The sequence below is a fragment of the Ambystoma mexicanum genome, chromosome 1p (assembly GCF_040938575.1).
Source record: "Ambystoma mexicanum isolate Mex_15411 chromosome 1p, UKY_AmexF1_1, whole genome shotgun sequence".
NCBI lineage: Eukaryota > Metazoa > Chordata > Amphibia > Caudata > Ambystomatidae > Ambystoma > Ambystoma mexicanum.
Genome location: NC_090921.1, coordinates 1,154,380,495 through 1,154,405,724, shown reverse-complemented (window position 1 = coordinate 1,154,405,724; position 25,230 = coordinate 1,154,380,495). Strand labels below are relative to the sequence as shown.

Genomic DNA, 25,230 nt, shown 5'->3' with positions numbered 1-25,230 from the left:
TTCTCTCGTGGTATCCCTTTATATCTACATGATTTCTTGGGGTTCTCTGTTATGCCAGACAGCACTGCATATTGCCCCATTACTTCCAGAATATATTGTAGCTTCTCAGGATATCTCAAATACAACAGCATATCATCAGCATACATTGATATCAGATGTTGCCCTCCCTTCGTGCTGATCACCACCTCTCCATATTGTTGCCTCAAATATATCGCCAGGGGTTCCAGCGCTAAAATAAACAGCCTCGGGGACCATGGGCATCCCTGTCTAGAACCTCTACTGAGTTGCCTTTGATCTGAAATAGTTGCTCCTGTCCTAACTCGATCCAGTGGTTTATTGTACAGCAATTGGACCCCCCTCAAGTACGTGGGCCCAACCCCATATTCCTTCAAGGCCACCATCAACCAAAGCCATTTGACAGAGTCGAAGGCCTTCACTGCATCTAATGAAATGATTGCAACTTCCTGTGAGTCCTTTTCCGTTTGTTCTATGACATGATGGAGCCTCCTGAGGTTGTCGGATATGCTTCTGTGAGGTACATACCCGGTCTGGTCCGGATGTATGAGTTTATTGATAACCGGTTTCAGCCTATTTGCTAGCACTGCCGTAAGTATCTTGCTATCTTGATTAAGCATGGATAACGGTCTATATGACCCGCAGTCCATGCATGGTTTATTAGACTTAAGAAGCGGGATGATAATTGCCTCCCTCAGAGACTCCGGCAGCGTCCCCCATCTAACGTTTTGTAGAACTCGCTAGGGAGTCCATCCGCTCCTGGGGCTTTACTAGTAGGTAAGAGCTTGATCACTGCTTCTAATTCCTCTAACGTAATTGGCACCTCTAAGTTCTCCCTCTCCGCTCCCTCTAGTTTGGGAAGGCCGTTGTCCTTCAATGTTTCCATCATATCAATCTCACTCCTTCCTGGGTGTCTAGTATTTGTCCATCCATCCCCCGTACCGCTCTAATTGTTTGTCTGGGTGTCTCACTTTTATACAGCCAGGCTAACAACCTACCCGGCTTATCTCCTTTTGCGTGTTGCCTTTCAACATATTTTTTATAGTTCAGGTTGCATAAACTCTCCCAGTACTCCCTGCAATCCTGTTGTAATTTTCGTATGGTTCCAACCTCCTCTGGGGAATGCCCACCCTTGTGTATTATTGTCTCTAATTTCTTTTCTGCTTCTTGTAACTCATGCGTTATTCCACCTTGTAGGCCTTTGGATTTAGATATTGCTGCCCCTCTCACCACCACCTTAAATGCCTCCCATGATGTGCCAGCCTATTCTACGCTCCCGGTGTTGTGTTGAAAGTATTACACTATTTCTTTTTTCAGGTCCTCCCTGAACAGTGTGTCTTTCAAAGCTTCGGCCCTAAGTCTCCATGGTGGGATCCGTGCTCTGGGCGGCGAGTACTGCCATGCTATAATCAATGGTGAATGGTCTGAGAGGACTCTCGCTTTGTACTCTGACTGCACTAGTTCCCCTGTCATCTACGGTATGTAATTTAACCGCGTGTGCAGGTTTTGTGGGGCCGAGTAGTGAGAATATTGCCTATCCTGTGGGTGGTGCATTGTCCATATGTCCACTAGTCGAAAATCATTCAATAGGGTCCTTAGAGCTCTAGCTACCGGGGTAGGGTTCTCCATCTTCTCATCTGATCTATCAACCCTGGGATCTAACATGCAATTAAAGTCCCCTCCCCATAAAACTGCCCCCAATATATGGGCTGATCTTGCTGTATAGAGTTCTGAAATAGCCGGTAGCATATTGGTTCGGGGCATACGTGATGATAATGCTCAGCTCTCTATTTTCCACTAGTCCTCTTATTAGAACATCCTCCCATCTGGCTCTATGGTAGACTGTAACAGCTTAAAAGGGACATGCGGTGCTATCCACATAATTACCCCTCTGGCATATGCCAAATATGTTGCTCCTATGGTGTTCCCTCTCCATTTACTCCCCACCACTTCCTGTTTTTCTTTTGTCAGGTGAGTTTCCTGTAATAAAGCAATATCAATTCTCTGTCTCTTCAAATACATCATGACCTTATTCCTCTTCAAATAATTATTGAGCCCCCTGACATTCCAGGTCGCTATCTTGATGTCTCCCATCTCATCCATACCCCATTCTGCCCCTGTCCTCCCTTGTCTTCCGCTCCATGTGCAGTGATTCATAGATGTAAGCCCACTCCCCAACTTTTCTAAACACCCCTTCAAACTCCACAACTCCCTTCCCACCCGCCACCCTACTCATCCCCAACTGATGCCCACCTCCATCCCTGGATCTCAGGCTACCCCGAATCTAGTACTTTCTTGGCCTCCACCGGTACTTGGAACACAGCAGGGAGATACCGCACTACTGCTATCCCAACTAAACTAACTACTGGGAGTAAGAACGCGTTTCCTCTATATCTCACGCACTAGTGCCACAGTGTACTACGCACGCCTGTATCTCACACCCACTTATACATGACATTTGTTATGTGTTATATTCAAGTCCAGAGGTCCACATAATGAGTATATACAGCGGTCCATATCTACATACTCCTGTACATATTTAAGTACTACCCCGTGACCATGTCAGTACTGGGGCCACTAAATTAACATCGGCCCCGTCAGTCGATAGTAGAAAACCAGTTATCCAATGGTATCTCAAGAGAACAATCTATCTATGGGGGCGATAGTGTGTTACTTGGTGCTGCTGTGTCAATGCAGCCCCTTCATCTCCTGTTCAAAGCTCACATTTAACTGCTCAGCCATTCCTTACCCCTGCCCACCTCGCCGGTCATCATTATCTAGCTTTATGTTACAGTATATTCCAGTCCCAAAGTTAACACTTCCCACGCCCACCCGATCTTGGCAACCGTAGGTTCACTTAGCCAACTCGTCCTCTGTCTGATCATCTGCTCCTGCCGGGCAATTCTGTGCATCCAACCATTCTGCTGCATTCTCCAGAGTCTCAGAAAATAGGGCCCTGCCCTTATGAAACACCTTCAGTTTCGCTGGGTACATCAACATATATTTGTAATTTGCTGCGCGCAGCCTTCTCTCGATTGCCCCGTAGTGCAGTCTCTGTCTCTGTACCTGGAAGGTGTAATCCGGATAGGCCGTGATTGACGTAGATGCTCTTTGTATTGTTCCTCCCTTACGGAAGTGCTCTAGGATCTTCTCCCTATCCCTGTAATTCAATATCTTGGTGATGATCGGCCTCGGGGGAGCTCCTTTGGGCTGCTTCTGCACTTGTGCTCTGTGCGCTCTCTCCACTGCGAACCCTTCCGTGAGTGCACCCCCTTTGATTTTCTACAACAGCATAGTTTCAACGTAATTAGTCGGGTCCGGACCTTCTTCACTCTCAGGGAGCCCCACAATACGTATATTGTTTCTGCGCGCCCGCCCTTCTGCATCTTCCGCCCGGCTTTCGAGATTTCATACTTGCTGTCACAGTGCATGTACTTCAGTGGCGTTTGTTGTGCATGTGGCTGTGTTGGCCTTCACCTCGTCTTCCAGTACACTCGTACGGTCCGCTAGCGCTCTCACTTCTTGCTGCAGCAGATTGACGTCCACCTGCACTGCGTCGATCTTGAACTCCAGTGATGCTTTTAGTTTGGCCACCACAGCGTCCAGCTTAGCCTCCCCTGATGCCTTCAAATCTGCTATCGCTTCTAGGATCTTCTGGTCGTCCCCATTTGAGCTGCCTCACTCTGCGAGTTCTGACCTTTAGTGCGCACCACTTCTGTTGTTTGTGGGGATTTAGCAAACTCTTCCAGTGTAGACTGCTTCCCTTTACCTCTTATCAGTTTATTGGCCATTGTCCTTACAAGGGGTGCTCCTCACCTCTCCAATGTCTCTAAGCGCTAGCACAGTTTCTCGTGGCACCCGGACCTGCTTCGTCTTTAAGTCCTTAGAGGGGCGTGTGGCTATAACTTGAGCGGTAGAAGCGTGTCAATTTCATCCCACTATTGTGTCTCTGACCATTGTTATTGCCCCAGCTGTTGGTTAGAATTCCTGCCCCATGGCTGTAGCTGTTGCTGGCCACTGTCAGAGCCCGACACTAGCCTCACTGGCTAGTCGGTTACACAGGTAGTCTCCACGGTCCACCAGTGACCAGGGTGTTGCGCTTTTTTCCTTGACGCTGCACCTCTCTGACGTCTATGGGTCCATCTCAGCCACTCCTACCCTTGCCTCGTTATCTCTGCCGCCGTGGGCCTGCGGCAAACTGTATCATGCGTTTGTCCCTTCTGCAGCTGGTTGTCGCACCTGCAGGTTCACCTCAGGCTGAATGGTCTATTAACAATGAGCCAGAGTCCGTCCAGCTTACACTTATTAATCTTCCATACATGTGCAAAGGTATGGCCCTCTACTCCTATGGCTGTTTCGGGGCGCTCAGGGCACCTGATTTTGGCTGTTGGTTCCCTGCACGATGGGGGGAGACCCTGGTGCAGGGTCTCACTCAGGGCCTGGCTCTCGTGCAAATTGACACTTCTGTGTCTGAATGTGGGGTGATACTTACAGGCACCCAGCTGCCCTCTTAGTGTTCTTCACTCTGGGAACCGCTGCACGTTTGGATATGTCTTCACAACCAGTGCCGACCTTATTGCACTGCCACGGCGTGGGCTATCCCGTGTCCAGAGGACCGAACAATGGTGCCAGCCCACATGCGATTATTGCAAATGCACAGAGCTCTGCCTCAATCGTCTCATCACTGCCTTGGGCAGAAAGAATCCCTCAATGGTGCACCGCCGTCATGATCGCCAAGTCCGGAGCCCAGTACTCAATTGCTCTACGTGTCTGGGCTACCTGTGTCTCTGCGAATGTCGGGCTCCTTAGTTGTTCTCTCGCCAGTTACAGACTCTTGTACCACGTCTGCTTTATGTTGTATCCAAACGTTGACACAGTAACCCTTGTAGTAGCTGGTCGCTCTTTGGTTCAGCCTCAGGCCTCCACTCGCCGGTACTGATCTTGCTTCGGTTCATATCTTCGTGGGGACGAGTGTGGCCATTGTTCTCCAGATTGACCCGGGCTGCGCCTTAACTGCACTGCGCTGTGCAGAGACCCGGCTCACCTTCATTCGAGCTTCGCAGTTACTGTGTCCAAGCGTGGTCCCATGTAGATGTCTCGGTGTCTGAGTCGCCGTGCAAGTTCACCACACTTCGGGTCCTTTGTTCTCACAGGGCAGCTACTTGCCCTACATATCTCAGGACATTGTTGTGCTTATCCTGCCAATAACTCGTTCTTGATGCGTCGAAATGAGCTACAGCTTAGTTGAACGCATGCCGCTTACGCTCACACACATGTGGGTCTGCTTAAGAGTCACAAACGCTTTCTTCTTTCTGCGAGCGTTTCAGGATAATTTCGGATTAACCGGAGACAGCGAGAAAACACAGTTTATCGCATGGCTTGTTAGCCACGCCCCCATGATTAGATGCATAATTGTGCAAAGTGTTGCTTGCACCATTGATCAACTCCTTACGACTCCTGAATGCACAATCGGTTACAAATGTCGCTTGCACGTAATAGCGGAATTACTTGCACAAAACATGAGCAAATAACTGTTTAATGGTGCATCTGATGCAGTGTTCATGTTTCTGTTGCATCTATTCAGATGCACTCATTTTAAGTGCAAATCCATTTCAGGCATAACATTGCTTAACAAATGTTTCAGACACATAAAAAATGTGCGATTTCCATTAAAACAGGAGCAAACCAGTAAACTTCAAACACTACATGTGACGGCTTTGGAAGACCTGTATCTCGATCCAGGAGCATCCAGGAAAGCAGAATGTTATCCATCAAATACAGTGACAGGCAAGATGGTTATAAAGGGCGCTGGTCAAAAAACTTCTCAAATACATGTCTTCATAAATGATATGACTGACTATGAGAATAAACCTTTACACCCTTGCAATGTCATTTCCCTGAGTGTTTAGAGAAAGGAGTCCTAGGCTAGATAGCCTTCGGTGTGGGCCGCACACCCTTGTTTCCCAATGGGGGTTATTTAATTAATGGTAATACTTTTGGAAAATAAAGACTTGAAAATGATGATTGATTATTCAAACTCTGAAGTTTTTAATCCTTGATATTGGTTATTATTCACCAGAATATCGTTAGTATTTACTTCAGCAAACAATGACTGTGTGGCCAATGTATTTCGGATACAATCCTTCATCAGGGCCTAGTCTTATCTCAATTATTTCTTGCAGATCATATACAACATATTAATAATAAATTGCATAGCATTAGGCAGGGCCTAGTCATCGTAATTATTTCTTGCTTATCATATACAACATATTAATAATAAATTGCATAGCACTAGGCATCGTGTAATGACAGGGTACCCACATTGAGAGAACATGTAAAGACAGAATAACATATAGAAAAACAAATAGGGAAACAAAACACATGAAGTTCATTAGGCTCTTTAGTCTCACATTTTTTGTGTGTAATCACGCTAATATTCGTGTGTCACTGTTCATTATGTTGCAATGTCTCATGATATTGTAAAATACAATGTCCTTAGCTATGGGGTTCCCCTTGTGTGTTGATCAAGTACTGAGATATGCATATCATCCACCTTCAACATTGATACCTTGTGGGCGTGTCATTCTAATTTGCTATTGTCTATGCCACAGTGCTCAACCACCCATGCACCATGGTAGTAGTTCTGACCTGCGTGCAGCTTTGTCTCTGCTGTCTGTGCGGTGCGTTGCACTCGCGATCTCTACTACGATCGATAGAGTATGAGAAAGCCTGGTTAGTTATCATTAGGTGCCAATCTCTAGATCTATGATTTAGTGGCTAAAATCATTATGCTTACCTCTTCAGAGGGATCGCTAATATCTGTGGGCACTCGTGCCGCAAGCTGGCTGAACTGTGCCGAGCGTCTCGGCATGCTCATAAGTAACGTTGTCAGGGCAACGTTGTTCAACAAGATGGCCGGTCGCCTAATGTTGCGCCCGCCATCTTGGATCGGGTAATATAACTAGGCTCTTGCCGAACAGTATAGCAGTATACAAATGATTCTCTCATTATATATGATGGTTTGTGTGTCTGTCATAATGGTGTAATGCTTTTGTAAGCATTATGTTCACAGGTGTCTCCACAGCTCAAGATGAGCTGTGTTGTCATGGTAACGATGCCATACACAAATGGCCTTCTTCAAATGGGTGCTAACTTAAACGTCCACTTGGCTTGTCATTTACCAAAACATACGGATGCTCTTGACCAGTAGCTGGCTCAATGTACATATCATTAAGTAATGTTGTCAATCTGATGTATGTCTCCACGTGTATTTCATTGCCAAAGCAGCGATGCTAGACACGGTGAGTGACGTTGCCACGGCAACGTTGTTAAATTGTATAGCTGATCTTGTAGGATCGGTCCTCTTGGGTGCATGTGTTTAGTATGTAGGCAATGGATTTTACAATATTTTTTCTATTGACTGACTCCATCCGATGCTCTTGTGTCTTACCAGGCCCACTTGCTCATTATAATAGTGGAAATGTTACATGATCTAACACGGTGATCAATGTGTGTAGGATAGAGTGCTTCCAACGTGCTAGAAAGTGTCTGGTTGGACTGGACAGGCATTTCTACGAACCATAGAGGGATCGTATATTATTATCTAGGGGTGGATAGCATAGACTGCAAGAAGTCAAATATCTTACAATATCCAGAGTCAACTTTATAGGTTTCACTGTGGTTATGATAAATGCACTGTGTTTCACTGGGGTTTGCAAACCAAATAGTGTTAATCCCCTTAAATGATATAATGGGTCCGGGTAGTAGCAGGGGTGTCCCCCAAATCCTTTATATGGATTGAGGTGGAAAAACCACTGCCTTTTTGCTGCAATATGTTGGGTCCATGGCCATTTTTGTCACGATTTTAACACATGGAACCCCTGTTTCTTGATGTAAAAGTCAAGGTTCAAATGTTCCAGAGGGTTTGCCTAACCCCACTCTTAAATTGCAGTTTTTCAAATGTTTCTGAACTGTTCCTCTGTCAGCCAATCCATTCGGTACCATCCAAGTTTGGATGGTAACATAGACCTTGTTAACATTGCGGTCGTCCTCACTATGCAAGCCTGATAGCGGGATGACACATGTGCATAGTTGGCAAATGTGATACCATTACTCTCCAATAATTTTAAAAAAGTGACAGTGAATACATTATAAAGTGATGGGGAGACACAAGCTCCTTGAGGCGTGCCATATGATAGAGTGACTGGCCTAGCCTCAGCATCCCCGCTGACAACTCTACATTGTCCATCACTTAAAAAAGCGGTAATTCACAGGGCAGCCTCATTAGAAATTGTTGTCACATCCCTCAACCTGGTGATCAGAATAGGGTGATCCACCAGGTCCAAGGCTGCAGAGAGATCCAAGATCATAACGAGCGAAGCTTGACCCTTATAGATGGTCTCAAGTAATTTAGCCTTCAAATCGAGGACCGCTGTTTCCGTTCTGTGGTTTTGTCTGAAACCTAATTGGAATTTGTTCAAGATCTGATGGTGATTAAGATATGCAGATATTTGATTATAAGCCACCCGATCGAATATCTTTAGCAGAAATGGGGTGTTCATAATAGGCCTATAATTTGTCGCTGTAAGTGGACAAAGACCTAGTTTGTTTATGAGCGGGCCGATCCATGCTTTTGTTAAACCTTTTTGAATGTGGTTTTCTGCAAATGAAGTGTTCAAATTTACATAGGGTGGAGATAAGCAAGGGCGAGCACACTTCAATAATCATGGAGGAACATGGGCCCGCCTTGCAGCTCATAGATTTCAACTGCATGATGATCATGGACAAGTCTGATACTGAGATAGGAGAAAAATTAAAACCCTGCTGAGAAGCCGAGTTGCCCAAAGTCTCTAGATTAACACACTCCGATGGCTTATTTATGATCGATTTCTGAGCCTCAATACCTTTTTTGATTTTGTCCAATTTCTCCATCATGGCTTCTTGGATTGCATCGCACCAGGCGTCATCTTTCAGCAAATCTTCCTTGCTCGTACCCTTTGGAGATTCTTCTTCTCTTAGAATTTTGAACAATTCTTTACTTTCTGTGCACACATTTGAGATTCTATTATTGAACATCTCCTTTTGGCAGACAAAGAAGTGGTCTTATATGTCTTGGGCGCTTTTTTGTACATTTCCAAGTTTAGAATATCCAGATTTTTCCTCCAGGCATAAACATATTTCTGCTTTATTGATTTAAGCTTTTGTAAATCTGCATTAAACCACCTTTCTGCTTTGTGATCATCGAAGTGTATTTTTTCTTTAGTGGGGCTAGAGTCTCAGAGATCTCATGAAACAAATGTAGAAACAGATTAGTCATATCCTGCAATTCTACAGCATTTAAGATCTCTGACACCAGGGGAGAACTCCATGGTTTTAATGACTCTAATGCAAGTTTCTTCCAATCTCTTGCTAGTATAACGTACTTGCCTTTGCCCATCTTTCTGGCCAAAAAATCATTATGAATCTGAAAATTAATGAATGAGTGGTCCGAACAACGAATGTGTAAGTACTTCGAGATCGGTGACATCTACATTGTGAGAAGCCACCCAATCAAGTGTGTGTCCCTTAATATGTGTAGAGTCTCTAACTAATTTCTGGAACCCAATAAGGCCCAATGCATCTTTGAGGGCAGTGGCTCCGGTATTATCATCACATCCCAGCGAAAAAATGAAGATCACCCACAATAACAAATTTGGTATTGGTTTTAAGAAGACGAAGTAGAAAATTACTCCGCAAATCTGGAAATTCCGTCCCTGCTACTGGAGCTCTATAAAGCAATAATAAATTGATGGTAGTTTCAGCATTGATGCCAATATTAACTAGTTTTAGTTCAGTACCAGGAAGATCTTGGGTCTTGACCTTCCATATTTTCAGATCTAATTTAGAAATTAGTGCTACCCCACCTTGCCCCCCTTTCCAGTCTGTCCAGCTGCAAGATCCCTTAGTCTTCTGGAACCGCCAGCCCTAAAGAAGGGCTGGCTGCATTATGGCCCCAAGTTTCGGTGAGTGCACAGATATCAATATTGCACTCCAAGATATAGGTAGCCACTTCAAGAGCGTGTTTGGTGAGCGATCTAGTGTTCAGCAACACGATTTTAAGATTGCAAGTGTACTGTTTAATATTCACTGTGTCATTGTTCCCCAGGGTGGTCGGAGTGACCTCAGCCCCAGTAACCATAGCCACAGGTTCATCCTTCACCTCAAAGCCCACTTGCTGCATAGGGATGTTCTTCTGCCCTTCCAATTCAGCGCATACCCTCTGGGCACCGAATACTTCCCCAATGCTATCATCTAACTCCCCCTCACTACAAACCTCCAAGGTCGAATCACCTGGGAAATAGTCGTTAGAAGGGGTGGATGACAGCAGGGCGCTGGCACTGCTCAGAACAACACTGGAGCAGGAGATCCTCATGGTTTGAAGACCAAGCAGCAGCATATCTGCACCCGCGATACTCCCCCTCTTCGAGAGAAAGGCAGAGGAAAAAATAAATGAGATCAACCTCCTTCTCCGACATTCACAGACGGCCACCGACCGGCTTGACACAGTTGGAGCTGGAAGTGGGACTTCTTTGTAAGGTCCATGATGTGAGGAGTGAAGGAGAGAGCGGAATCGAAGATTACCCTGAGGTTTTTGGGCTCACAGGATGGTGGGGTGGAGGGCGCAGAGAGGGTGGCCAGAGGGTAGGAGGACAGGATGGTACAGGTGTCCCAGTGAGAAGGATCTCTGTCTTATGGGCATTAAGGCAAAGATCATTAGCTGCACACCATGTCTGTATGGCGGAAAGACAGTCAGGGATAAGCAAGGAGGAAGAGGAGGTAGTAGACGGGAGTTTGAAGGAAAGCTGTTTGTTGTCGGCATAACACTGGAAATGGGGAGAGAAGGAAGAAATCAGGTAGGCAAGAGGGGCGAGATAGATATTGAAGAGTCATGGTGAGAGGATAGAGCCCTGGATAGAGCCCTGGGGGGTGCCACAGGTAGAGAGTGTGGTAGAAGAGTGGAGGAGAAAGGACCAAGCTGCAGCTGGGAAGAGGGGCTAGTGCGGAAAGAGGTCAGCCAATCCAGTGCCTGGTCAGTGATACCGAAAGTGTCACAGAGTTGTTTTACGAGGATAGAATGGTTGACTGTGTCAAAGGCAGAGGAGAGATCGAGGAGAATGAGAACAGCATAGAATTGGAGTCAAGATTTGCGGGCATGGTTTCACAGATGTTCAAGAGAGCAGTTTCCGTGCCTCTGGATGCCCGGAATCCAGATTGATGGTCATGAAGGCAACCAACAAGATTGGTGTGGAGGGTACATTGGGGGGGACCAGCTTCTCCAGGAGTTTACGCAGGAAAGGGGTAGTGGAAAAAAGGGTGATAGTTTGCCAGGCAGGAGGGGTCAGCAGAAGGCTTTTTTAAGAGAGGGTGCAAAAGGGAGTGCTTGAGGGATAGAGGGAAAGAGCCAGTGGTGAAGTAGTGGTTACATAAGTCAGCAAGAGCCGGGGCAAGAGAGTAGATGTTGTCCTTAATGGTTCTGGAAGAGCAGGGGAACACCTGTTTGGAGGAGACCTTCATAGAGTGGACCACTTTAGAGGCCTCATCCGCTGCTATAGGCAGGAGGGAGGAGAGTGATGGGGATGAAAGGAGGGGATCCATGGGATCAGGGGAGCAGGTGCAAGAGTGGGGATGGGGGTAGAAGAGAGTGAGGACAGGAAGTCCTGCGTTTTCGATGTGAAATGGGAGGCCAAAGCGGTGCAGAGAGCCTGGGATGGAAGGAGAGAGGTGGAAACTGCAACTGGATTGGCAAGCTCTTTGCAGATTTGGAAAGGTTTGGCCGTGTTGTCAGTGGCTCCAGAGATGCAGGCTTGAATGTGGGTCCACTTCTTAGAGCGGATAGAGAAGCAATATTGCCTTTGGAGCAGGCAGCAGTCCAGTTTGTAAGAGTGTAAACCCAAGGTCTGCCACTTCCGTTCAGCAACTCTGCACTTGCGTTTCAGAGATGCTAGATGGGAGCCGCACCAGTTGTTGTTCTTGGAGGCAGGTTTTAGGCGGATCCTCATGACAGGGGCAAGGATGTCAAGGGTGTTAGAGATGGAAAGGTGCAGGTTAGCAAGGACAGAGTCAGAGGGAGAGTCAGAAGTGGGAGTGGGATGGGGGATGAAGGTGGAGGCAAAAGCAGCATGACAGGGGCAAGGATGTCAAGGGTGTTAGGGATGGAAAGGTGCAGGTTAGCAAGGACAGAGTCAGAGGGAGAGTCAGAAGTGGGAGTGGGATGGGGGATGAAGGTGGAGGCAAAAGCAGCGACAGACAATCGCTTCATCGGTCGGATGACGTCGAAGGAGGCTGGCACTGCTGGGGGTTGCTTAGATAGAGGACCAAGGTGCCCTAGGCAGTGGGAACAGAGAGAGTAGTCAGACCAGGAGAGGGAGGTGGTGAAAGGATTAGAGATGGGGATGTCACCAGAAATGAGGGCGTCCAGAGTGTGAAAGGCAGAGTGGATCAGGGTGTAAAGAAGAATAGAGAGAGGCAGTCACAGAGAATCAAGGTGGATGTTGAAGTCACCCAGGAGGAGGAGTTTGGAAGAAGAGGTTGAGAGGGAGGAGGTGGGATTATCCCATTCAGAGATGAAGAGAGAGATGGGGCCAGGGGTTTGTAGATTCTGCTGAGGGTGAGAAAGAGAGTAGGCAAGATCCCAAGTTTACAGACGAGGCATTCAAAAGAGGAGTAGGGTTGAGTGGGTATGATGGAAGCAGGGACCCACTCAGGGAAGATCAGGGCCACTCCACCTCCAGGCCTGTTGGGTCTGGGTTTGGAGAGGATTTTGTAGCCCTCAGGAAGGCAGAGGTCAAGAGCAGTGACAAAGCTAGCATTGAACCACGACTCAGTAAGAGTGAGGACGTCTAGGTCAAAGTCTTGGAGAAGGAGACAGATATCAGAGGAGTGTCTAACAGCAGAGTACGCATTCAGAGTAGCTAAGTGAATCTGATTACCAATTTTGAATGTTTTCCGAGAGTGTGTACAGTTGCATGGTACTTCCATCGCTGGTGGTGGAGAGATGAGTGGAGAGGAAGAAGGAGTGGCAGGAGAAGGGAGGAAGTTTATGAGAGAAGGCAGGCAATGGTCAAGGAGGAGAAGAGTTGGTTGAGAGCCTTGGGCCATGACAGTGGCATTATGATAGACATTAATGATGCACCTAGAGGATGAGAAATATGCCAAGAGTACTTCCCATCTAGTGCCACCATTAATGGCTGAGGAGGAGAAAGGGGAAATAGTGGAGACCAGATGGGGGGTCCAAAGGTCAGGAGAGGGGACAGAAAAGAGGATGTAAGTAATAGTCTGCCTGGAAGTAGCATTGACGTAAGTGTCTGCAATAGGTAGGCCTGGTTTAGAGATTAGGAGAGCTTTTTAAAGCTTTTTTCTTCCAGACTTTGTGAGAGAGATAGGATAGGAAGAGACAGATATGAGAACTGCACGATGCACGAATAACTCACCAGGGGCCTAGCAGCCAGGCAGGTAAAGATGACAAGGGTCGCAATGGAAGACAGTCAAAGCACAGATTTACAGAAGCACACCTAAAATCGATTTTCAAACAGGATGCAACACACGTTGGTGAATGCAAAGCTTACAAAAGCACACCTAAATTCGATTTTCAAACAGGATGCAACACAAGATGGTGGATCCAAAGCTTACAAAAGTACACCTGAATTCGATTTTCAAACAAGGCATTTCAAAAGAAACTGAGAAACAGTCTATGCATGGATGAAAGCACAGCAAGAGGAACATTTCAAATGGTGCAGAATTATAGTATAGGCGCTTAGGCAGAGCAAGACAGGCTGACAGCGACCAGAGCAGAGAAGGCAGAAACTGAGTACTTAAGAGCAAGGTACACGTGACACATGCTGTAGTGGAGAACGGTGTCCTGAAGTATGCTACCCTGGAGATAAGTAGCCAGCTAGCCAGTTAGAGTTAGTGGAAGGATGGCAGCTGCAGAGGCACTTGGCTGGAGGTGGATGTTAGGTGCAGTGCAACAAAAATGGCCAGGTCATGGCCAAGAGAGGGTGAACAGGGTCAGTGAAGGTAAGGTTTTGATGGACAAATGAGGGCAAGGGTTCGCGAGACATCAGGACAATGAGAAATAACAGCTTACCCTGTGTGAGAATGCGCTGTGGCACTAATGGTCCTTTTTCTCGCTGTGAGATTGCCCGCCCAGGCACAGACAGGGCCAGATAGGGTAGGGCAAAAACCCTTTCAGGTGGCCCTTTGAAAGGGCCGGTGCTTGCCTGCCAGCACTGCATGGAAGTGGCTGATGAAGTTGTGCCCAGCCAGTCGCAACGATCTTCCTCCGTGAAACAGAAACAGCTGATGGTGAAGGCTGCGCAGGGCAGCCATGTTAGCGAAGGTCCCTCCTTTCTAGAGGAAGATAATGGCTTTTAGGATTTCAGGGCTCATCCGTGATTCTTCTAGAGTATGCCATCATTTTTTTAAGTTTATGCCATCAAAGGGTAATTTAAGATCGACAAAAAGAACGTATAGGGATTCGCCATTCAGGATAACATATTTATCGATAGTAGCAAGAGCCTGAACACTTGATCAATGACCCACACACCTTTCCTGAAGCCTGCTTGGAAATGATTTATGATATTATTATGTTCTGTCCAAGAGGTTAGACGTTCAAAGTGTACCTTACTGTGCACCTTAGACAATGGGCCTCATTACGACCCTGGCGGCCACAGTATAAACGGTGCCGGTAAGGGACCGGCACCATTCATACCGGGCTGCCACATTATGAGCACTGCAGCGGGTCCCGCTCTGTACGCCTGGTCAGACCAGACGTGCAAAGCGGCACCCGCTAGCAGTATATGATGCTAACAACGGCCCCGTTATTAATGGGGCCGTTGTTAGCATCCTCCCCATTCCCATGAGCCCTGTGGGGGCTCAAATGGGAATGGGGACGTTACGGGTCCGGGTCCTGCGAATGGGAATTACCGGGCCCTGCAAGGTCGGAATGGCCCGGTAAGTCCCCTTTTGCGGGACCCGGATCCGAGTTTGGAGGTAGTGATGCCGCTAAAAATGGCAGGGCTACGTCCAAACTCGTAATGAGGCCCAATGTCTCCAAAAAGCAGATCAGTCCGCAGTTTGCAGTATTATTACGATCTCCTTATTTGAAAATAGATACGATTATTGCTGCCGCCAGGAACTTAGCAACTCATATTCTAAAGTAATACAAATGAAGAATGTAGTTAATAACGGGATCCAAATTACTAGTTAAGTCTTGAAAAACTCAATTAGCAAGCCATCGTGTCCATGCGCTATGCTGCTTTTCTGGGCTGGTAGTGCACTTCTAACTTCCACCTCTGGAAATACAAATTGATTAGAGCCCACGTCCATATCAATTATGTACTCAAGTATGTCACACAGGAATTCTACTGCTTAATCCCAACAATACATATACTTATAATGATTGTACCAATTGGATTTGCCTATTATTATTTCATCATTCTGTGACAGTTCGACTGAACCCTGCATCACTAATTTCCAGAAACCTACTTGGTTTTTGTTATTAAAAGCTTGAATGAGCTGCCCCCACAATAGATGCATTGCTTCTTTTTTTGAGTGATCATATTCTTATATTATTTCCTTCTATGTTTTATCAATTTTTTATCATTAGTGTTAAGGGCCTTCACGAGGCAGCTCCTTGCTCTTTTGCAGTCTCTGTCATACCTTGTATGAGTTCTATCCTGCTTGCAAGTCTAATGTGTGGTGGACGCTCTAAAATGTGTGCTGATAATATGCACTAAACCATCATAAAAGGTCAGGCCACCATGACCCAATAATTCGGGAATATTCACAAAGCCTAAAAGGTGAGGTATAATTGCGGTATAGACCTTGGGTAAACATGTTTCTATATCCAGGTTTGATGAGTTATCTACTAATCCAGCCTCACTTCTACCATAGTCAATTTTTGGGTCGATACTGGTTGCTTGTTTATCAATGCCCATTTTCCTCCTTATGAGCAATAGTGTGACTGGGGCATGGTCACTTTTAATTCTCTCTGTAACCCTTAGCTGTTTTACAAGATTCTAGTGCCTCAGGCCAATTAACATGTAGTCGATATGGGCCCCACACAATCTGGCTCTAAAGGTTGGGCAAGCCAGAGTATCCTGAGGAAAGCTTCCATTGCAGGCTCATATACCATATTTCATTAGGATGGCTTCAAAGGTTGTCCCCATTGGGTGTTGTTGTCGGGATAAAAAGTACTACAGGCAGAGGTATACCCCATGCCAAGTCTTCATCATTAACAATACTTTGTAAAGCTGTTATTGGTTTGAACTGCATATTGAAATACCCAACGGAAATCATTCTAGAGTGCCCATTCCCAAAGAGTGAATCACATATTCTTTCCAACCCTGATTCGGTTTCATTTATAGAATGTTGAGCTATTGCAGTGGTTGGAGCCCTTAAGAAACATTGAGCAGAATTAACATCCTACCTTTTTGGAATTTCACCTGTAGTAATTGGAAGTCCGGATTATGAGTTGGTATCTGCGATCTTAGCTTTAAGAGCCTTTGAAACCCATACTTTCAGGCCACCACTAAGCTGCCCTCTATTGTCTTTATTATCAAGTATTGTTTAACATGAGAATCTTGCATGTGATATTGGGCCTCATTACGACTCAGGCGGTAAGGGTTTTACGGCGGCGTAAACAGCGCCGACCCTTACCGCCTGAGTACGAGGTCCCTTAGCGCCATGGCGGGCTTAACACCTGCTTTTAGCAGGTGTTAAAATCCATGGCGCTAAGGGACCATGGAGTTAATTACGCCACCGTAATTTACGGTGGCGTAATTAATGCCTTCCCCACTCCCATTATGCCCTATGGGGCAAAAATGGGAATGGAGAAGGGTAAATGGGGATTGGGGACTTACCGCCCCGCCAAACTCGGAATGGGGCGGTAAGTCCGCCAACCACCATGGCGTAAACGTAGTTTACGCCATGGTGGTAAAGTCACGGCCCAGGCGGTAACTTACCGCCTGGGTCGTAATGAGGCCCATTGTATCCATATGGCAGGACTCCTTGAAAATCAGGTTTCCTTTGGATTCCATGTAGTCCACCTTCTGGAAGTTGCATTTTATTTTGACATGCTGTCTCGTTCCATGACAGCACTTCTTGCATGGTATCTCGTAAATGTGTACTAATGGATTAACTTTCTGTCTTAGATGGTGGACTAGGGAGGTGCGCCACCTGAATTCAGTCTATCTCCTCAAGGCCTTGATCACTTATGATTATGCCCTGGCTTCCTTCAACAACCCTTTTACAATCAAGCATGTCTCTGGGGAGTGTGCTGTCTTGTATAGCTCCTTTGATTTGAATATTTATTTCTTGTGGAGGGAAACTCTAAACTCGATTGCTATTAATCCCTTTGTGATTTCTCTAATGCCTATACTTTTGATGTATAACACTTTATGCATGATTTGATAGGCTAGTTATTCGTTCTGCTGATAGTATGTCACTGTGGATGATGGAGCAACTTCCCCTCGTGTCTCTATCATAATATGTGTGTTCATTGCCGCTCTACAGGCCATGTCCTTCAATCCACAGATCTCTGTTCCCCTACACACCATGCTTTTGGGGTATTATCATGCCAGGGGACCATGTTGTGCACACTACACATGAGCAGAGCAATGGGATAACTACCCTGGGGGTTCCCCTGTATGCCACCACCCATGAAAACATTGTCTAGTGGGTAGTGGCCGTTGGACTCCATGATCTCCAAATACCTATTCCCTGGCCTCTTCTTAGTGATTCTGTCACACCACTATATTGCTATATTGTTTAAATTTCCTATTTTCTGAAAATATCTTCTACATAATGCATCTCTTTTGACATTACCCAGTTCGCTCTCTCTCGTGCACCATTTAATTTTCTTTGTTTTTCCCTTTAATTTTTCAGTCATTCCAAAATGGGTTCCCTGTTTTCCCATTTTTTCTTTGCTTTCTTCTTTTGAACGTTTCCGTTCCCTTAGTTCTATTCCTTCTACTTATGCTCTTCCTGCCATTTTTCATCTCTTCACTTTGTGTTTCCCTTTTCTTCTTTATTTATCTCTATTTTATCCATTTTACTTTAATTTCATTCCATCTGTTCCACACTCTACCCCTCGTTTGTCTCAATTCAGGTGTTTTCTTAAATCCCATCTGTATTTTCTTCTAGTCTCTCTCTCTCTCTCTCTATCTCTTTCTCTCTCTCTCTCTCTCTCTCTCTCTCTACCCCACTGTTTATAGGGCCCTCCCTCGTGTGCACTTCTTCCTTTGTACCGCTCTTTCCTCCAATTGTGATATTGCCATAACACATTAATAATGTATGTTAGCTGACAGTGGAGAATAAACTGTAAAGAGATTTTGCACTTGCAACTCCAGCTTCTATTATTATAAAATTTACCAAGATTCACCATGTGACTTCAATGATTTTTCCATGTTATGGCACAATTCATCAGTAATGGCTTTGTGGTGTATGACTCACATTTAATGAAGAATACGTCCCATGCCTCCGACATTTTACCATTTGGGTACGTAGCTGAGCACCAATAAGTCTTCAAATGATGCTCTGCTCTGGGAGTATAATTTAGCATCAACACTGTCTTCCATCTGCCGTCAAGGAGATCTTCGTGGTAAATACTGGTGTTGTGCTTAATTTTGTCCCAAGCTAGAGTAGGTGGGTGGAAGGGGCAAGTGTGCACCACAGAGCAATTGATCATCACCGGCATTCCTTCCGTCATCACACGCGGTGCATTCACTGTTGGTTTCACTGGGATATCTGCTCAAAACATAAAGGGTGAAATTCATACACAATAGTAAAAGTCATCCCTTAAGCATGAATTGGAACACAATTGGCCAACTTATCTATCACATTTGAGATGCATATTTAGGTACAGTATCAGTACTAACCGTATCTTGGATTTGGGCCGATACCCAGCATTAAGAACAAAATATCCTGAGGTTAGTACATATCTTTGGATAAAGTATAACTTAAGGCAGTTGGCCCACGCTTGATCCTGTTATGGCAATCGGCCAGGCTTTCTTCTTTTTTAACATTTTTTAATGCAATTTGAGTGTGAAGGCCAGTTTGTACCACTTGATGTGCAATACATTTCTAGAAATATGGGCCCTCTGAGGCATCACACTCAAAACACTGATCTGTGCTGAAAAGCCAGGATGACCACCTGGCGCTTATCCATCATGCTGCTTATTTCAGCCATAGTCCCACTGAATCAGCAGCACATTATTCACCCATGCACCACCCACTGTGTTCTCTCTAAGTAACCCAGAGCACCTCTAATATTGAAACATTTGCCTCGAATATCAGACTCCCACCCCACTCATTCCTGCCGGAATCTGTGACACATTACCCACTGATGTATTGGATGAAGTAAATCCCAGTATTGCTACAACCAACTCCTTGATACCAACAACTAAGTGCTGGAATCTAGACCCAAGCACATGCCTGGCTTCAAATGCTCCCAGGAATGGGCTTGCACACCTCTGCGCACAATCCATACACATACTACAGCAGATATGGACAATTTCCATGACTACATCAACATTGAACATTGCCTTTGCAGTCTGGAAATTACTACTGAGACTTAGATATCAAACTGCCCTAACCTTGTCCATCTTCTGGGAACATCTTGCCCTATGCTACAAAATATCCCTTGCAAAACCATAAATTATTGTAATGGTAGTAGGGTTAATGTTTATGTTTACAAATGTAAATAGCGCTTAAGCCCATAGGCATCAAAGCGCGGACATAGACACGGCAGACAACAAGAATGTCACAGGACAACCTAGAGAGAGGGAGTCGTACAGAAGAAGTGGAATATGTTAAGCAAAGAGCAGGGTATTCAGTCTTTTACGAAACACAGAGAAGCTCTGTTCCGTCCAAAGATTGGCTGGAAGTGAGTTGCAAGACCTGGCTGCATGCACAGGGAACGAACGCCCCCCGCCCCTTGTTCATTTGACTCTGGGACAGATCAGCCTGGAGGTTCTTGCAGATCTGGTTGAGCGTGGGGATTGTTGCAGCTTTACACACTCTTTCACGTAGCGTGGGGCGAGACCAAAAACACACCTATGCACTAGGGTGTTCAATTTAAACAAGATTCTGGCTGGAATCGTGAGCCAGTGAAGATCCTTCATGAAGCATGAAACATGCTCTCTTTTAGGGACATTCTTTATGATACAAACCACATCGTTTTGGAGAACCTGAACTTTGTGTAGATACTTTTTACTGGCACCGCAGAGAATAACGTTGCAGTAATCCAGTCTAGGAATGATTACTGCCCTTACAAGAGTTTTGCAATTTTTACGGGAAACAAAGGATCTTACAAGCCTCAACAGCTGCAAGTGATAATGAGATTTTTTCACAACACTGTCTACTTGAGCATCAGCTCCCAAAAATGCCTCGAAAAAGACACCAAGAGTTTTAACCATATCTTGCACTTTAATCTCATTTTCTTTGATACGAAAGCTGGAAAAAGGTGGTCTAACTTTTCGTGGGCCTGGGAAGAGCCAAAGATTAAAAACTCTGTCTTTGAGCTGTTCAAACATAGCCAGTTGGTAGTCATCCAATTTTAAATCATACTATAAACATTCTGTACTTTATCTAGATCAAGTAGATAGTTGCCTGTTAGTTCTTTGAGGAGCTGAGTGTCATCAGCATAGATTGCAAATGCAATCCCAGAGTCCTCCAATATCTCACACAATGAGCGTATATATACATTGAACAAGAGGGTGACAAACAGGCACCCTGTGGCACACCACACGTGATTCTGGATTGAGGGGAAAATGCTTTATCCATGACAACACGAGACATGCAATATTATAAAACAAAGAGGAGCTCCAAATACAACGGGAACTAAACGGAGCAGTATAGCAGTCACGGAAACCTGGCTTCACCAAGCAACAGGACCTGCACTCTCCCTTGCCCTTCCTGAAGGCTACACTATCATTAGGGCAGACAGAACGTCCGGCAAAGGAGGAGGAGTTGCATTCATTGCCAAAACTCATCTTGCCCTCAGAGCGATACCACCCACCAGCTTCCCTTCTGCAGAACTCCTTTCAGTAAAACTCACCCTCTATCCTCCCCAAACAATACTGCTGCATCTTATCTACCGGCCCCCCCGTCCACTCTCTCTCCATTGAGGAGGACATCCTGAATCTCCTGTCCACTAACACTAAACTTGGCTCCCAAACCATTGTCCTGGGAGACATGAACCTTGGCCTTGCTGACCCCAATGATCCTCAAGCTCTAGCTGTGCACAACTCGATCTCCAACCTAGGCTTCACACACAGAATCACAACACCCACCCACCCCAAAGGCAGAACCTTGGACTGGGTCGCTGACCTGAACCGCTCCCTATCCATTACCCAAAATGAACCTGTAGCCCGGTCAGACCACCACCTCATCCTATTTTCCATCCCCGGATCCTTGCCAACTAAAACCTTATTAGCACCCCCCCTTATCCAGAAATTTTTGGAATACTTGGGCAATACTTGTTGGAATACTTCCATAAACAGCCTCCAGCCGCTCATCAGCAACATCCTCAACAAAGCCAAATTCAGCAACTTGAACGCACCCAACCTGGTAGATCTTTTACAATAACAAGCCAAACCCCTGGCCCACCTCAACAAATGGTTTACACCTGAATTAAAAATTCTCAGAAATATAAAAAGATCTGCTGTATCTACCTGGTGCAAATCCCCCTCCATTATCAACAAAACTGCATTTAGGTCAGCATCCTCCGCCTACAAAGCGGCCATCCTCCTAGCCAAAAAAGAAACATACAATTCCAGAATACAGAATGCCAAATCCAGCTCCAAGGAACTCTTCAGCATCCTCAAAGAACTCGAATCCCCTGCACCTCCCACATAAAATAGCATCAAAGATGCAGCTTGGTGTACCAAAATTCAGCAAGCACTTGCAGATAAAATTACCTTGCTCCAAAATAAGATCAGCGCTAAAAAGGCGAGCCTCTCCTTGGTATCACAGCAGGCCCCTGACTCTGTGAATACCCCTCACTCATGCACCCCTTTCAGCTTCTCTCAAGTCACCCCGAAGGAAGTCGAGGACATTATAAAAAGCTTGAAACCTTCACACTGCCAAGGGGATATCTGCCCTCCCACCGTGATTAAAGAAGGTGCCAAAGATCTTGCCCCCTTCATCACTTCGCTAAGCAACTACTCCTTCACAACCAACGAGGTACCCAACAACCTGAAGGAAGCTTGGGTTATGCCCCTACAAAAAAAAAAAAACAACCTTGATCCCAATATCCCCACCAATTACAGGCCTATCAACACAGTCCCATTCCTCCTAAAAATTCTGGATCAGGTGGCCTATCTGCAAATACAGGAGCACCTAGAGGAGAATGAACTCCTCGGACTTAGACAGTCTGGCTTCCGACCCAGACATGGAACCGAGACAGCCCTCCTTGATCTAAAGATCCAAATGGATGAGGCAAAAGACAATGGCAAGCTAGCAATCCTCCTACTCTTAGACCTATCTGCTGCCTTCGAGCTTGTTGATCACCAAATCCTCAACAAACACCTAACCACAACATCAGCGTTCTCCACTAATGCTTCCGATTGGGTTAAATCCTTCCTCTCCAACAGAACAACCAGAGTTTTCTCCCCCTCAGCCTCTGCTGACCCTACACCAATTCTCTGCGGCGTCCCACAAGGGCCCTGTGTGTCACCCACCCTCTATAATATTTTTACAAAGCTCCTCTTCAACCACCTGGATAACTTGGGTGTCATCAACACCAACTATGCAGATGACACTCAAGTTCTTATCCCACTCACTGGCTGTTACAATCACGATTCCAAACTTTTAAACTCCATCTTCCTCGAGATTCAAGCCTGGATGGCTACTAACAATCTATGCCTCAACAACGACAAGACGGAGCTCATGATAGTGGGTACCTAGACACGCCTGAATAAACTCAACCCTAGTTACTCATCTTTCGTCATTGACGGCAACACCATCACTGTCTCCAAAGAAATAAAGACACTGGGGGTCTACCTTGACTCAACTCTATCGCTGAAAAAACAGGTAAACAGCGTGGCCTCATCCACGGCCTACACCAACAAACTGATCTACAGCTACAAAGCCTACCTGTCCACTAGTAGTTGCCTCACGTTGGCCAGAGCACTTGCTCTATCCAAACTCGACTACTGCAACACTCTCTTCCTGGGCTCTTCTGAACACAACCTAAAGAAACTCCAGGAACTCCAGAATAACTCTCTCAGAGCAGCCTTCAGCCTTCCAAGATCTTGTCACATCTCCACACATAGACAGAACGCCAATTGGCTTCCCATCTGTGATAGAATCACACTACGTACACTGGCCATCACACATAAATGCCTGACAAACTCTGCCCCAAAATACTTGGCAGACATGGGGGATTTTCATCATCCTTGTGTATTTTTGGGATGGCATAACATTTTGGTATTGAGCCCTTAGACATATTAAGGAATTCAAATTCCTTCTCCGAGATCCATCCACGATCCTGTGCATAGATAGTAATTTCTTGGATGGTGTTTTGAATTTATTTAGTAGAATACTTCCGAAGTCGGCGGTAATTTTCTGGTACATTCAGTAAATCCATAACCATGGTGTGATATTGCTCAGAATTCATAACAACAATACCCCCTCCCATTTCAACCACTTCACCACTTTTCAGTCACTACATGGAAAAGGGCCACTCCACCGAAGACATATCATGGTGGATAATAGATGTGGTCAAGGGTGCTACTAATCCACATCTAGCCTTGGGATTCAAAGAAGCCTGCTGGATCTTTCGGTTAGATACCATCGACCGACGCGTTAATGAAGCACTTCCAATTTGGTAGGCAATTTTTCTCGTACTTTGCACTGGAATTCTTCAGCAGAACCTTTTTCATTTTCACACTGGTTACAGTCTATAGAGTGTAGGATCACGGTTATTTGAAGGCCACGTCATAATCATGTCTTCTTGGAAAGATCATTTTGGCTTACTCAAAGTATTTGAAGTATCATGCCAGCCAGCATTGACAACTTTACTCATTACTTCTCTCTCATTTTTCCAATATTCCTGCAACTAAGGATTCTCTGCCAAACAGTGAGAACAATGGCACTTAGAGTTCTTTGATCTGTATTTTTTATGGACAATAGCCAGATAGTAAGAATGATGGCATTCTGATCCTGGCCCAATTTGCAGGTAACTAGCGATACCATGCACACATTTTTGTATACATTTTTTACTATTCTTTATCATTAATATTTTTCTGCTCCACTTTAGTCCTCCGCCTCCTTCTTTTCACTCATGGAGAGGCTCTGAGGACGTAATCCATTTCGATTCTATGTCAAGACCGGAGGCTCGGATTATGCTTTCTCTACATCTTTACTGTTCAGAAGCAAAGAAAAACCAAATACCAAAGAACATGAGAATACAAAACTAGTAAAAAACTACAATAACCATGTTTTTTCCTGAGTTTTTGTAGTCCATTTCTATTGGTCCTCAAACTGACTATGTGATAAGTCTCTAACCAATAAACAAGTCCTCAATGTATAAAACCTCCTGTCGTCTTTCCATTCCTCCTTTTTCTTTGCTGCTCGGCAGCAAGTTAAGTACTTTTTCATTCACTCTTTATATGGTGCGAGTGATCGTGAGAGTGTTTACATAGCGTTATTATACTATCCTTTCTTTAACACGCACACACGTGCGCACGCTTAAACAGGCGGAGCATATCCGCATTAGCTTAGTTGGTTCTTGGGAGGTGCGGCCACAACGGGGCTGGTGCACCGGCGGCCGCAGCTCCACAGACCCAACACAGAGGGCACTACGACACGGAAGAGAGAGCGCGACGAGACAGCGTAGTTCGGGCGCTCTCTCCCCCATTTTTCTACATTCGAATTCCACTGCGAACGTACGAGTGATACGCGCATTGAAGAAACTGATTTCTTTCAGATCGAAAGACCCATTATTATCAGAATCTTCGTTCCACTTCAGCACGCATCGTTCCATCGGAGCGTAGCGTCCTGTCAGGAACACGACAGCACCCCTGCAGGCCGTCTCAGGTACCGCACGATAATACGGGCACAGTCCCATGTAAAACCTGTCAATTGGCATTATATTTGCATATACTTATGAACCAGGGGATCTATACAATATATATACATTTTCATTTGTATGTATTAGCTCTCTTTACAGAG

General features: G+C 45.5%; 1 protein-coding gene across 1 annotated transcript in view; it reads right to left on the bottom strand.

The window, feature by feature from the left end:
- Positions 1-25,230, bottom strand: part of LOC138450306 (B-cell receptor CD22-like) — a 437,337-nt gene that overhangs the window by 167,514 nt on the left and 244,593 nt on the right. Inside the window, exon 4 of the mRNA XM_069604830.1 lies at positions 18,508-18,801. Coding sequence (XP_069460931.1) covers positions 18,508-18,801 — 294 coding nt within the window. The remainder of the gene's footprint in view (positions 1-18,507; positions 18,802-25,230) is intronic.